Source organism: Pongo pygmaeus, chromosome 1, assembly GCF_028885625.2.
Source record: "Pongo pygmaeus isolate AG05252 chromosome 1, NHGRI_mPonPyg2-v2.0_pri, whole genome shotgun sequence".
In the NCBI taxonomy this organism is placed as follows: Eukaryota; Metazoa; Chordata; class Mammalia; order Primates; family Hominidae; genus Pongo; species Pongo pygmaeus.
In genome coordinates this window covers 42077660-42093789 of record NC_072373.2, presented here as the reverse complement: position 1 = coordinate 42093789, position 16130 = coordinate 42077660, and the positions used below count along the sequence as shown (strand labels likewise).

Sequence of the window (16130 nt, the reverse complement as noted above, 5' to 3'; positions counted from 1 at the left end):
AATTGTTTTCACTGTGGGATATACAATCCGTATTGCTAGGAGATAATATTGTCTTCTTGTTTTTAAAAAAATTTATCCTGCAATGTATTTTTAAACTTTTTAGTATGGAAAACTTTAAACGTCACTCAAATAGGGAAAATAGTACAGTGAATCCTCATATACTCACTTGGATTCAGCAATTTTCAACTCATGGATACCCACTTCCCCCACACTCCCTGGATTATTTGGAAGATAATACCAGACATTGTATCATTTCCTTCATAAACATTTCACTAAGTAACCTTTATAAAAACATAACCACATAGCATACCTAAAAAAATCCAGTAATTCTTTAATATCAGCAAATATTTAGTCAATATCCAAACTTCCCTGATTATCTTATAATTTTTTAATTGATACATAATGTTTTTTATATTTATGAGGTATGTGTGATATTTTGTTACATGCATGGACTGTGTGATTCTCAAGTTGGTATTTGGGGTATTCATCACCTTGAGTATTATTTTTGTGTGTTGGAAACATTTTAGGTCCTTTCTTCTAGTGACTATGAAAAATATATCACACATTATTGCTAGCTATACTCACCCTACTCTGCTATTGAATATTAGAATGTAAACCTTCTAGCTAATTGTATGCTTATACCCATCGGCCAAAGTCTCTTCATCCTCCCTCCTACTCACACACTTTTCTCAGCCTCTGATATCTAACATTCTTCTCTCTACCTCCATGAGAACTTTTTTAGGTCTCACATGTGAGTAAGAGCATGTGATATTTGTCTTTTTTGCTTGGCTTATTTCATTTAATATAATGGCCTCTAGTTCCATTCATGTTGCTGCAAATGACATGATTTTATTCTTTTTATGGCTGAATGTATTTCATTCTATATATGCTAGATTTGTTTTCTTTCTTTTCTTTTCTTTTTTTTATTTATTTTTTTTTTTTGAGACAGGTTCTCGTCCTGTCACCCAGGCTGGTATGAGGTGGTGTGATCGTAGCTCACTGCAGTCTCGAACTCCTGGGCTCAAGCGATCCTTCCACTTCAGCCTCCCAAGTAGCTGGTACTACAGGTGTGTGCCACGACACCCAGCTAAGTTTTTGAAATTTATTTTTTGTAGAGACAGGATTTTCCTATGTTGCCCAGGCTGGTTTCAAACTCCTGGCCGTAAGCGATTCTTCCGGCCTCCCAAAACATTGCGATTATAAGTGTGAGCCACTGCACCTGGCCCCATGTTTTCTTTATCCATTTGTACATTGATGGACACTTAAGATGATTCCATATCTTTGCTATTGTGAATAGTGCTTCAATAAATACATGAATGCACATATCTTTTTGATATATTGGTTTTATTTTCCTTTGGATAAATACCCAGTAGTGGGATTGCTGGATCCTAAGATAGTTATATTTTTTTATGTTTTCAGGAGCCTCCATATTGTTTTCCACAGTGGCTGTACTAATTTACATTCTCACCAACAGTATATAAGATTTCCCTTTTCTTCACGTCCTCACCAGCATCTGTTATTTTTTGTCTAAAAATGGCCATTCTAACTGAGGGTGAGAACTGATATCTTATTGTGGAGCTTGATTTGCATTTCCATGATGATTAGTGATAAGCAGTTCTTCATATACCTGCTGACCATTTGTATGTTGTCTTTTGAGAAATGTCTGTTCATGTCTTTTGCCCACTTTTTAGTGTGATTATTTGTTTTTTGCTAGTAAGTTGAGTTCCTTGTATATACTGGATATTAGTACCTTTACAGATGAATAGTTTATAGATATTTTCTTCCATTTAACAGGTTGTCTCTTCACTCTGTTGATTGTTTCGTTTGCTGTACACAAGCTTTTTAGTTTAATATAGTCCTATTTATCTATTTTTGTTTTTATTGTCTATGCTTTTGAGGTCTTAGCCATTAAACCTTTGCCTAGACTAATGTCCTGTAGAGTCTTCCTGAGGTTTTCTTCTAGTAATTTTATAGTCGTAGATCTTATGTTTAAGTTTTTAATCATCTCGATTTGATTTTTGTACGTGGTGAGGGGCAGAGGTCCAGTTTCATTCTTCTGTATTTTCCCAGCATTATTTATTGAAGAAGGTATCCATTTTCCAATGTATGTTCTTGACACCTTTGTAAAAAATCAGTTAGCTATAAATATGTGGATTTATTTCTGGGTTCTCTATTCTGTTCCATTATTCTGTGTGCCCGTTTTTATACCAATACCATGCTGTTTTTGGTTACTATAACCTTATATTTTGAAGTCAGGTAGTGTGATGCTGCCAGCTTTGTTTTTGCTCGGGTTGTGTTAGCTCTTTGGACTCTTTTTTGGTTCCACAGTCATTTTAGGACTTTTTTTTTCTATTTCTGTGAAAAATTACATTGATATCTTGATAGGGGTTGTACTGAATCTTTAGATTGCTTTGGCAGTATAGTCATTTTAACAATAATAGCTCTTCCAGTCTGTGAGCAGTGGATGTCTTTCCCTTTGTGCCCTCTTCAATTTCTTTTATCTGTGTTTTGTAGTTTTCCTTGTAGGGGTCTTTCACCTCCTCGGTTAAATCTGTTCCTAGGTATTTTATTTATTTTTTTAGTCATTGTAAATGGAATTGCCTTCTTGATTTCTTTCTCAGTTTGTTCATTATTGTATAGAAATACTATTGATTTTTGTATGTTGATCTTGTATCCTGCAACTGTACTGAATTTATCAGATCTAAGAGTTTTTGGTGAAGTCTTTAAGGATTTTTTTTTTACATATAAAATTATATCATTAACAAAGAGGGACAATTTGACTTCCTCTTTTCCAGTTTGGATGCCTTTTATTTCTTTCTTTTGCCTGGCTGCAAGTTAATGAAATGAAAACTTGGTTCTCTATGAGCCAAATGAAAACTTGGTTCTTCAATGAAATGGAAACTAGGGCTTACAGCACTATGTTGAATAGAAGTGGTGAAAGTAGGCATCCTTCTCTTGATCCAGTTCTTAGAAGAAAGGCTTTCAGCTTTTCCTCATTCAGTAGAATATTAGCTGTGGGTTTGTCATGTGTGACCTTTATGATGTTAATATGCTTCTTCTATGCCTAGTTTGTTGAGAGTTTTATTGATTTGTATGTGTTGAATCATCCTTGCATCCCTGGTCGAAATCCCACTTGGTCTTGGCATACTAATTTTTTGATGTGGTGTTGGATTTGGTTTGCTAATACTTTGTTGAGAATTTTTGTGTCTGTATTCATCAAGAATATTGGCCTGTGATTTTGTTGTTCTTGTTGTGTTCTTGTCTGGTTTTGGTATCAGGGTAATGCTGGCCTTGTAGAATGAGTTAGGGAAAGTTTCCTCCTCTTCAATTTTTTGGAATTGTTTCAGGAGAATTGGTGTTAGTTCTCCTTTGTATGTTTGGTAGCATTTGGCTTTGAATCCATCCAGTCCTGGGCTTTTCTTTGTCAGGAGACTTTTTATTACAATTCAGTCTTACTACTCATTATTGGTCTGTTCAGATTTTCTGTTTCTTCCTGACTGTGTCTTGATAGGGAGCATGTCTCCAAGAATTTATTCATTTCCTCTAGGTTTTCCAGTTTGTCAATGTATGGTTGTTTATAATAGTCTCTGATATTTTGTATTTCTGTGGTATCAGTTGTAATGTCTCTTTTTTCATTTCTGATTTTATTTGGGGCTTCTCTCTTTTTTTCTTGGTTAGTCTAGCAAGTACTTTATCAATTTTGTTTATCTTTTCAAAAAAAAAGTTTTCACTTTATTGTTTTTTAGTCTCTATTTTGTGTAGCTCTGCTCTGATTTTTCTTATTTCTTTCCTTCTGCTAATTTTGGGGTTGGTTTGTTCTTCCTTCTCTAGTTCCTTAAGATGCATTGTTAGATTGTTTATTTGAAATCTTTCTACTTTTTTGATGTAATCATTTATTGCTGTAAACTTCCCTGTTAGCACTGCTTTTGCTGTGTCTGATAGGTTTTGCTACACTGTTGCCATTTCTATTTTTTCAAGAAATTTTTTTATCTAATCCTGAATTTCTCCCTTGACCTAATGGTCATTCAGAAGCATGTTGTTTAATTTTCATTTATTTGTATGGTTTCCAAAGTTCCTGTTGTCATTAATTTCTAGTTTAATTCCATTATGGTTTGAGAAGATACTTGATACAATTTTGACTTTTTCAAATTTATTGAGACTTGTTGGTATCCTAACATATGTTCTATTCTGGAGATTGTTTCATGTGCCATTGAGAAAATTCTGTAGCTATTGGGTGAATTCTTCTGTTAGTGTCTGTTAGGTCCATTTGGTTTAATGTGCAATTTAAATCCAATGTTTCTTTGTTAATTTTTTGTCCAGATGAGCTAATGCTGACAGTGGAATGTTGAAGTTCTTAACAATTATTGTATTGGAGTCTATCCCTTTAGATTGGACGATATTTGCTTTATATGTTTGGGTGCTCCAGGATTGGGTGCATACATACTTAGAATTGTTGTATCCTCTTGCCGAATTGATCTCTTTGTCAATTATATAATGACCTTCTTTGTCTCTTTTTACTGTTTTTTACCTAAAGTCTGTTTCATCTGATATAAGTACAGCTACTCCTGTTTGTTTTTGGTTTGTGTTAGCATGGAGTATCTTTTTCCATCTCTTTACTTTTAGTCACAATGTGTTTTCACAAAGGAGATGAATTTCTTGAAAGAAACATATAGTTGGGTTGTGTTTTTGCATCCATTCAGCCAGTATACATCTTTTAAGAGGAAAGTTTAATCTGTTTACATTCAGGGTTATTGATATGTGAGGGATTATTCCTGTCATCTTATTAATTGATTTCTGGTTGTTTTGTTCCTTTTGTTTTCTCTTATTATTGTGATGTAGAGTTTTTCTTTCATAACATTTTAGTCTTTTCTCTTCTTTGTGTGTTTGCTCTACCAGTGGTTTTTAAAATTTCTGTGTGTTTCCATGATCGTAGATATCATTCTTTCTCTTCTGGGTATAGCACTCCCTTAAGCATTTCTTGTAAGCCATCTCATGGTGATGAATTCCATCATCATGGTGATTAATTCCATCAGCTTTCTTTTGTGTGGGAAAGACATTGTTTCTCCTTTATTTATGAAGGATAACTTTCCTAATCCTTGGCTGGTAGTCTTTTTCTTTCAGCGCTTTGAGTATATCATCCCATTCTCTCCTGGCCTGTAAGGTTTCTGCTGAGAAATCCATTGTTAGCCTGATGGGTTTCCTTTATAAGTGACTAGATACTTTTCCCTTGCTGTTTTTAGAACTCTCTCTGTCTTTGACTTTTGACAGTTTGACTATAGTTTGCCATGGAGAAAACCTTCTTTTTTTTTTGGTTTAGAGACAGAGTCTCATTCTGTCACTCAGCCTGGAGTACAGTGGTGCAATCTCAGCTCACTGCAACCTCTGCCTCCCAAGTTCAAGTGATTCCCCCACCTCAGCCTCCCAAGTAGTAGCTGGGATTATAGGTGTCTGTTACCATACCCGGCTAATTTTTGTATTTTTAATGGAGACAGGGTTTCACCATGTTGTCCAGTCTGGTCTCGAACTCCTGACCTCAGGTGATCCACCCGCCTTGGCCTCCCAAAGTGCTGGGATTACAGGCATGAGCCACCACATCGGGCCAGAGAAGACCTTTTTAAATTGTATCTACTTGGTGATCTCTGAGCCTCCTGTGTCAGGATGTCTAAATTTCTTGTTAGACTTGAGAAATTTTCCTCTGTTGTTTTAGTAATAGATTTTCTAATCCTTTCACTTTCTCTTCACCTTCTGAGACTCCTAAAATTTGAATAGTTGGCCACTTTAGGGTATCCCATATGTCATGTAAACTTTGCACATTTTTTATTCTTTTTTCCTTATTCTTATCTGACTGTGTTATCTCAAAAGACCTGTCTTCAAGTTCTGAGATTATTTCTTCTGCTTGATCTAGCCTATTATTGATGCTTTCAAGTATATTATGTATTTAATATTTCATCAAGTATATTATGTATTTCATCAATAAATTATTTCCAGAAGTTGTTTGGTTCTTTTATATGTATCTCTTTTTGGTAAACATCTCATTAATATCCTGAATTGTTTTTCTGATTTCTTTCTATATTTTTAAAACAAATTTTAAAGTTTGTATTTCACCTCCCTGAGCTTTTTTAATATCACAACTTTGAATTCTTTTCCCAGAATTTTGTAAATTTACTTTTGATTGGGATCTGTTGCTGGAGAATTATTGTGTTCCTTTGGTGGTATCATATTTTCTTGGTTTTTCACGTTTCCTGCATCCTGAAGTTGATATCTGTGCATCTGATGTGATATTTGCTGTTTCTAATTTTTCGAATTTGCTTTTGTAGGGGAGGACTTTTCCTGAAGATGTATTTATGGTGTCAGTTAGGTGGGGCACTTTGGCTTTGATTCTGGGTGCATGCAGTAGTGTAGTTTCTGTATGACTTTCAGCTGTAAATAGCATCAGTGGTATCTGTCATTTCCTCAGTGCCTTAGGATGCAGTTACTAGTGGAGATTTGCTAGGGAATGGGATGCCATGTGGGCCAATCTTCGGACCCAAGTGTTGGCAGTGGTGGGCTGAGTTTGCCTGTCCTTGGGCCCAGGGTGATGTTGCTGGCACCAGTGTTAGCAAACCCAATCAGGCCAGTTATTGGGTCTCCAGGTGGCTCACTTGGGTGCCAGAAATGGCAGGTGACCTGGTTCTCAGGCTACTTGGCAGCAAGTGGGGGCATGGGTGATGGCAGTAGTAGTGGTGGGACAACCCTGTGGGACACAAGCAGTCTGTGCCAGTGTTGGCTGTGGCTGCGGTGATTGGGCGGGTCAGTTTCCAGGTCTGCAGGTGGCTTACCAGCTGCGATGTTAGTGGCAGGTTGAGTGGGCCTGACTTCAGACCCCAGGAAGAGTGCTCAGCTGCCAATGGTGGTGGACTGGCTGAGCATCCAGGTACCTAGATGGCAGGCTTGTGTACTGACAGGGTGAGGCTGGGCCAGATGGACTTGTCCTCAGGCCTCCCTGTGGTGCATGTGAGTGCTGGCTGTGGTAGGAAGAGGTAGAGTATTCCTAGGCTACTGGTAGAATGCTTAGGTGAGGACAGCGTGGCTGTGCTGTGGACCAGCTACTTGGGAGAGCAGTGTTGTTTTCAGTTGGGAGCAGCCACAGAGAGGTGGCTGGGGCACATGCAGTTTGCTCATGCCTCAGCCCAAAGCAGCCAGCAGCAGCCATAGCTGCATGCATTGGAATTTGTCCTCAGGGAACCAGAAAGTGCCTGGCTACTCCTCTATTGGGGGGGTCAGGTCGCTGCCAGTGGCTCCTGCTTTGGCTCAGGCAACAGTGGCCCCAGAGCAAGATGCAGTCTGGGAGGGGCTGGGCTCTCAAAATAGTCTTGTGTTGTGGCTGCTTAGGACTCGGGTTTGTAGTACTCAGTGTGAACTTACTCTCTGGAGTAATGCCATCACACTGTCTCCAGGCAGCTTCCTATGTTAGATCTAGGGCCTACGAGAATCAAGGGACTCCTGTAGCTAGGATTGTGGGAGTCTTCAGAAGGAATGTGGACTGCTGGGGTTCTCTCACTTACTCTTTTCCTGTATTAGAGAGTCTCTCCAGGCTTCCAGGCAATCTCAGCCAAACAGGCTGCCTTGCTTCTGTCTCTTGTTTTGCTTTGGTGCATCCTGTCACTTGTTTGTTAAATTCTAGCGTTCTCTCTTTGGTGATCTCTTCAAAATGTGATTATGTAATTCCTGCTTAGGTTTCTTTCCATGGAAGAGGAGAAGACCAGAGGCATCTAGTCAGACATCTTGAAGCCACTTCCCATGATACTGTCTTAGGAAAACAATCAACATGTAGCGTTCATGGATACCAAAGGGAAAATGGGTAAACACTTTTTTTTTTTTTTTTTTAGACGGAGTGTCGCTCTGTCGCCCAGGCTGGAGTGCAGTGGCACGATCTCGGCTCACTGCAAGCTCTGCCTCCCAGGTTCACGCCATTCTCCTGCCTCAGCCTCCCGAGTAGGTGGGACTACAGGCACCTGCCACCACACCCGGCTAATTTTTTGTATTTTTTAGTAGAGACGGTGTTTCACCGTGTTATCCAGGATGGTCTTGATCTCCTGACCTCGAGATCCGCCCGCCTTGGCCTCCCAAAGTGCTGGGATTACAGGCGTGAGCCACTGCACTTGGCCAGGTAAACACATTTTTTTCTTCCACCTTTTATTTTAGGTTTGGGAGGTACAGGTGTAGGATTGTTACGTGGGTAAATTGTGTGTCATTAGGGTTGAGTGTACATAATATTTCATCACCCAGGTAGTGAGCTTAGTACCCAATAGGTAGTTTATTGATTCTCACCCTCCTCCCACCTTCCATTCTCAAATAAGCCCTGGTGGCCGTTGTTCCCTTCTTTGCATCCATGTGTACTCATTGTTTAGTTCCCACTTATAAGTGAGAAGATGCAGTATTTGATTTTCTGTTCCTGCATTAATTCACTTAGGATAATGGTTTCCAGCTGCATCCATATTACTGCAAAGGACATGATTTCATTCCTTTCTATGTTTGTGTGATATTCCGTGATATATATATACCACATTTTCTTTATCCAGTCCACCACTGATGTGCATCTAGGTTGATTCCATGTTATTGTGAAAAGTGCTGATGAACATATGTGTGCATATGTCTTTATGGTAGAATGATTTTTGTTGGTTTGGGTATATACCCAATAATGAGATTGCTAGGTCACATGGTAATTCTAAGTTCTTTGAGAAATCTCCAAACTGCTTTCCACAGAGGCTGAACTAATTACATTCCCACCAGCAATGTATAAGTGTTCTCTGTTTTCCACAACCTTACCAACATTTGTTATTTTTTCACTTTTTAATAATAACCATTCTGTCTGCTATGAGATGGTATCTATTGTGGTTTTGATTGCATTTCTCTAATGATTAGTGATGTTGAGCATTTTTTTCATATGCTTGTTGGCCTCATGTATGTCTTCTTTTGAGAAGTGTCTGTTTATGTCCTTTGCCCATTTTTTAAGGGTTGGTTTTTGTTTGTTGATTTGTTTAAGTTCCTTAGAGATTTTGAATATTAGAACTTTGTTAGATGCATAGTTTGCAAATATTTTCTCCTTTTCTGTAGGTTGTCTGTTTTCTCTGTTGATATATATTTTTTTGCCATGCAGAAGCACTTTAGTTTAATTATGTCCCACTTGTCAATTTTTGTTTTTGTTGCAATTGCTTTTGGAGACCTCATCATGAAATATTTACCAACACCTATGTCAGAATGGTATTTCCTAGGTTTTCTTCTAGAGTTTTTATACTTTTAGGTTTTAGGTTTAAGTCTTTAATCCATATTGAGTTGATTTTTGTATATGGTGAAAGGTAGGGGTCCATTTTCAATCTTCTGCATATGGCTAGCCAGTTATAGCATTTATTGAATAGAGAATCCATTCTCCATTGCTTGTTATTGTCGACTTTGTTGAAGATCAGATGGTTGTAGGGGTGTGGCTTTATATCTGGGTTTTCTAACCTCTTCCATTGGTCTATGTGTCTATTTTTGTACCAGTACCATGCTGTTTTGGTTACTGTAGCCTTGTAATATAGTTTGAAATCAGGTAGTGTGATGCTTCCAGCTTTGTTCTTTTTACTTAGGGTTGTTTTGGCTATTTGGGTTCTTTTTTGATTCCATATGAATTTTAGAATGTATATTTTTTAATTCTCTGAAAGGTATCATTGGTAGTTTGATAGGAATAGCATTGGATCTATAAATTGCTTTGGGCAGTATGGCTGTTTTAAAAAATTTTTTATTAATTTTTTTTTTTTTTTGAGACAGAGTCTCACTCTGTCACTCAGGCTGGAGTGCAGTGGCATGATCTTGGTTCACTGCAACCTCCGTCTCCTGGGTTCAAGCGATTCTCTTGCCTCAGCCTCCCAAGTAGCTATGATTACAGGTGCACACCACCACACCCAGCTAATTTTTGTATTTTTAGTAGAGATGAGGTTTCACCATGTTGGCCAAGCTAGTCTCAAACTCCTGATCTCAAGTGATCCACCTGCCTCAGCCTCGCAAAGTGCTGGGATTACAGGCATGAGCCACCATGCCCAGCAGTATGGCCCTTTTAAAAATACTTATTCTTCCTATGCATGAGCATGTAATATTTTTCCATTTGTTTGTATTGTCTCTGTCTTCTTTGTTTTGTATTTCTCTTAGAGATCATTCACCTTCCTGGTTAGCTGTATTCATAGGTATTTTATCCTTTTGTGGCTATTGTGAATAGGATTGCATTCTTGATTTGGCTGTCAGCTTGACATTGTTGGTGTATAGAAATGCTTCTGATTTTTGTACCCCAAAGCTTTACTGATGTTGTTTAACAGTTCTAAAAGCTTTTGGGCAGAGACTATGGAGTTTTCTAGGTTTAGACTCATATCATCTGTGAAGAGAGATAGTTTACTTCCTCTCTTCCTATAATGGATGCCTTTTATTTCCTTGCCTGATTGCTGTGGCTAGGATTTCCAGTACCATGTTGAATAGGAATGATAATAATGGACATCCTTGTCTTGTTCTGGTTTTCAAGGTGAATGTTTCCAGCTTTTGCTCATTCAGTATGATGTTGGCTGTGGGTTTTTCCTGGTGGCTCTTATTATTTTGTGGTATGTTCCTTTGATGCCTAGTTTGTTGATGACTTTTAACATGAAGGGATGTTGAATGTTGTCAAAAGCCTTTTCTACAACAATTGAGATGATCATGTGGTTTTTTTGTTTGTAGTTCTGTTTATGTGATGAATCACATTTATTGATTTGCATATGTTGAGCCAACCTTGCATCCCAGGAATAAAGCCTACTTGATTGTGGTAAGTTAGGTATTTGATGTGCTGCTGGATTCGATCTGCTAGTATTTTGTTGAGGATTTTTGCATTTACTTTCATCAGGGATGTTGGCCTGAAGTTTCCTTTTTTTGTCCTGTCTCTTTGCCAGATTTTGGTATCAGAGTGATGCTGGCCTTATGGAATGAGGAGTCCCTCCTCCTTGATTTTTGGCATAGTTTCAGTATGATTGGTACCGGCTCTTGTTTGTATGTTTGGTGGAATTTGGCTGTGAATCCATCTGGTACAGGGCTCTTTCTGGTTGGTAGGTTTTTTAAATTACTGATTCAATTTAAGAACTTGTTATTGGTCTGTTCAGGTATTTAATTTCTTCCTGGTTCAATCTTAGGAGGTTGTATTTTTCCAAGAATTTACCATTTCTTCTACATTTTCTAGTTTATGTACATAGAGGTGTTCAAAATAGTCTCTGAGGGTGTTTTGTATTTCTGTGGGGTTGGTGGTAATGTCCCCTTTGTCATTTGAGATTGTGTTTATTTGGATTTTCTCTCTCTTTATTAGTCTAGCTAGTTGTCTATCAATCTTATTTATTCTTTAAAAAAACAGGTTTTGGTTTTGTTGATCTTTTGTATGGATTTTTGCATCTCAATTTTATTCAGTTCAGCTCTGATTTTGGTTATTTTTTTTTCTTCTGCTAGCTTTTGGGTTGATTTGCTCTTGTTTTTTCTAGATCCTCTAGAGGTGATGTTACTTTGTTAATTTGAGATTTTTCTAACATTTTGATGTAGGTGTTTAATGCTACAAACTTTCCTCCTAACATTGTTCTGGCTGTGTCCCAGAGACTCTGGTATGTTGTATCTTTGTTTTCACTAGTTTCAAAGAATTTCTTGATTTCTGCCTTAATTTTCAGAATGCCAAAAGTCATTCAGGATTAGACTGTTTAATTTCCATGTAATTGTATAGTTTTAAGAGATCTTCCTGGTATTGATTTATATTTTTATCATGCTGTGGCCTAAGAGTATGGTTAGTATGATTTTGGTTTTTTGAATTTGTTTAAAATTGCTTTATGGCTGAGCATGTGGTCAATCTTAGAGTATGTGCTATATGCAGATGAGAAGAATGTATATCCTGTTGTTGTTGGGTGTAATGTTTTGTAGATGTCTGTTAAGTCCATTTGGTCAAGTGTCAAGTTTAGGTCATGAATATCTTTGTTAGTTTTCTGCCTTGCTTATGTGTCTAACATTGTCAGTGGGGTGTTGAAGTCTCCCACTATATTGTGTGGTTATTTCCATCTCTTCATAGGTCTTTAAGAACTTGTCTTATGAATCTGGATGATCCAGTGTTGGATCTGAAAAGAGTAATAAAAACATTATCATTACTATCATTATTATTTATTGTGGTTATTTTATATTTTGAATGAACTTCTAAGATAAAAGATTTATCTTGAAAGATTCCAACTGTTGGAATTCACTTTGTTTTAAATAGAAATAAATGTGTTTCAAATGAAAGTTTGATGATTTAATGATCACAAAAGTGATGAGTTTAATAAATGAGTTTTTTCTCACCTGCTCAATGGCACTCAATGAAGGTTTGAAATGCCTTTTTTTTTCCTGAAATTCTTTAAGTATTATACCCTTTGATTTTCTAGAAAACTTTCCTTAGTCTTAGTTGGAATTCCAGCTTGTGTTAAAAAATAAAGAGGAAGTCCTTCCTTCTTAAACTGGACATATGGCAACATTTTTTGTGTGTGATTTCATATTTGTAGGACATAAACCTGAAAATTATATTCATTAAATTTATTCTGTGAATGAGGTTACTCTTCTTTAAAGATAAATTAACTCTAACTGCAAGAAAATTGTTTCATCAATTACACTGCAATGTAAGTAAAATGATACAGATGATATTTGAATTTTGGAAGTATTTGATTTTTTTTTCCTATTCTGCTAAGGAAGAAAGACTGACTAATGTTACAGAACTTTCTAATTTGCCTTGTAAATGAAGCATGTGTTGTGAATTTTAAATCTATTCTTCCGTTGGCTCTGTATAAGTGTTTCCCAATTTTTTTTTGTCGGCAGAGAGGGGTGCGTTAATTCTTGCTCTCTTCTCACCAAAGACCTTTTTAGACATTTTTTTCTTGATCATCATCCACCACACATATACTGTAAATCAGTTTATGTATCACATATATATCTGCACTCTGTACTTAAAAAAGGAATTTTTTTTTAACTTTCATCAGGTATCACCCCAATTGAGAATGCTTGCTTTCTGTTGGTTTTGTTTTTATTTTTTTTTTAAGACAAAATCGTATAGAAGAAAGAACTTAACCTCTGGAGTCAAAGCAGTTGGATGTTGGTTTGAATCCTGTTTTTTTCACTTAGTGATTATTCAACCCAAGTGATTAACTTAATCTCTCTGAGACTCAGTTTTCTCATTTAAGAGATAGAGATTGTGATTCCTATGTGAAGTATTTGAAGCTTAATGTGATTAGTGGGTATGAAAACTCCAAGCACATCCTAAAAGTAGCATAAATATTAGCTTAAGGAAATCACTGCATGCAATCACTATTATTTTCCTAAGCTGGATTTCTGATAATTTTATCACTCCCTCTGGCCACACCAAAGAATAAGAACAGTCTTCTATTCAGGTAATATTTACATGTTTTCTCTGTGGCAAGTACTGTACTGATTTTTTTAAATGTATTATTTCATATTCTTCTCACAACAATCTTATAATGTAGCATTTATACCCCATTTTCAACTAAGAGAACTGTGGTTTTGCGAGATTTGTAACTTGCCCTTCACAGACTAGTAGGCAGTAAATAGAGGCCGATGACTAGTTTCTCTATTACCAAGTTTTTGTTTTTTTTTTTTTTTGGAGGGGGTACAGGGCCTCACTCTGTCACCCAGGCTGGTGTGCAGTGGTGCAGTCTCGGCTCACTGCAACCTCTGTTTCCCAGGCTCAAGTGATCTTCCCAGGTACTTTAAAAGATAGAAAGATGCTCATCCTAGTGACAGACCAAGAGACTATGCAACCCAAATTGGACAATTAAGGTGCCCTGATTCCCTACAAGTATTGCTTTATTCCCCTCTGTTGCCAAAGTCCTATACTGAGAAATTCATAAGTCCCTCATAGGGACTAATAGATCAATTTAAAGAATAATAAATAAGAAGTCAGGAAATAATGAAATATAGAAAATATTTTTTCTGTATCCCCTAACAATTGTGTACTTATTTATCCTTTAAACTTGAATATGGCATATATTACAGACTAGCCCAAATCTAAATGTACTTTCGAGAGTCTTGACTCTTAAGTAGCTATTTGAAGTTAATAAGATGTGGTTACAGAGGTCTTTATGTCTTATTACATGCCCCTATACATCATAAACTTAAGTCTCATTATAAAGTGACATCAGTTATCTGCCTGTTATTCAGGTTTAAGTCAGATAATCTTTCTGTGATATGTTTAGTCTGGAAAAGGAAGTATGTGAATTTCCCTTATTAAAAAAATTGAAGAAATACAGAGGTACAGAAAATCCAACGATGATGGCAAGACACTTAAAGGGTCCTGTGGATGTCTCTCTGAGGAAGCAGAGTTGAATCTGCATTTACAAAATGGAAAATTTAAGGGTTACTCAAGCATACTATTTTTCAAATCATCTACGAAAATCTCTTCCCAGGGTGACTTGTCCACAGGCCCTTTATTCTGTTACATTAAGTATGCTATAAGCAAGAACAAAACCTTTCCATAACTTTTTGTTTTCATAGCACATGCATTGCATTTCCACTTTGTTAGCTCTGCAAGTTAGACCTTTTGAAGTGTCTGGGTCATCCCACATTTCTTCAAAAAAGATGACGTGCATCCTCTAGGTCACTCCAGTTCTTGTAGGTAGGTAGATAGAATTCTAAGTTGGGTTCTTTGGCAGTGAAGATGATACCCTATATATTAATGTAGTATCTGTCTAATGTAAATTTTGTTTGATGAATATCAGGTATTTTATTGAAAATATTTCAAACAGTTAAAATTATGGCCTGAATCTGGGGCTAGAAGTAAGTTTTTCTATGGCAATAAACTGTTTGACTTACCTTTTCTTGGTCTCAGTTTTCTTATCTGGAAACAAGATATTCAGTGCAATTTAATAAATATTTGTTAAACACTTTCTACTGTTCTACTATTTGCCATGCACTGTGTTAATAATGAGAGGTGATCAAATGAGATAATAGGTGGCAAACTGCTTTGCAGTGTTTTCAACACTATGGAAATACAGTTCTACATGATGGGGAACCTTACTAAGATACTCCTTTTGTTGGGGAGAAAACCTTTTTCTAACATTATGTTATTTTCCCACCTAAGAGCTCTTCAGTTTAATCTTAGGAACATTGGAATCATAATTATTATTTCATTCATTATTTCATACTTTCATTTTTCCCAAGTTGCATAAATCTTAATGTTGATTTACCTTTGGTTTTCTGTAGATACCTAGTGAATTTTGAGATCATAAACAGTTGCCTTTGAACCTGAAAGTTTTGTTTCTAATTTGGGAGATAATATTCTCTTATTAATTTACTGAGAAGATATGTAGAATTTTGTTTTTCATATTTCTGTGTTTTGCCCTGGTTTTCTGTTAAACCATCAGCCTCTACACTTTCTTCTGGAACTGTGTATATGTGTTGATCATTATTCTGGGAATAGCCTTTTACTTCTGTCATCCAGATGTTCTAGATCACTCTGAATTTTCTGTCTTGATTTAGCATTCAAATAAAAAATAAGATATTGAAAATGGTGGAATTAGTGGGAACTGGTGACAGAAAGGGGGAAACCCAAAATTTTTTAGGAGCTGTGATTTATTTCATGGATAGTCTTTCTAAGTTAATGATACAATTCTGGGGGATCAGTTAAATAAACTTCTAAAGTAAAATACTGTAAAAACTTACCTGTGGTAGAAATAGCTGTTTTTTAAATCACAATTTTCACATGGCAGTGCAATTGTACAGTGTCTCTATTTTGCTGATTTGGAGCCAAATACACTCATTAGTCACGTTAGATTCAGTTACTATTCTAGTGTCATCTGTCATTTTCTTTGTAGTACAGACCAATAGAGTTGAGTCCAAGGACACTGGGCAGGGTTGGTGGGGGTGGTGGTGGGAGGGGGGGCTGTTGGTGAGGAAGGGGAGAATGAGGATGGTGAGAGAAAAGGGCAAATGGGTGCATTTGAGAAGAAAGATTGTGTAAGCTATAAAAATGATTTGATGTTGACCAACTTATTTGACCAATTATTTGCTGTTGTTCAGCTCAAAATAGTGCTTTGAATCTTAAAAGTGAATATAACTTTTTGAAATGAAATTTAATCTACCAT

At 36.6% G+C, this 16130-nt stretch overlaps 1 protein-coding gene across 13 annotated transcripts in view; it reads left to right on the top strand.

Annotated features, from left to right (window-relative positions):
• Positions 1-16130, top strand: part of CD55 (CD55 molecule (Cromer blood group)) — a 45698-nt gene that overhangs the window by 18078 nt on the left and 11490 nt on the right. For 3 of the 13 annotated variants that reach the window (XM_054469142.2, XM_054465496.2, XM_054463815.2), the window contains one exon: positions 950-15880. The exons of 8 other annotated variants lie outside the window; for them this stretch is intronic. In XM_054469142.2, the coding sequence (XP_054325117.1) occupies positions 950-1203 (254 nt within the window). In that variant the 3' untranslated portion in view covers positions 1204-15880. Of the gene's footprint in view, positions 1-949; positions 15881-16130 lie in introns of those variants that run through there. 2 more of the 13 variants (XM_054471102.1, XM_054470579.1) reach the window with 2 other exon arrangements.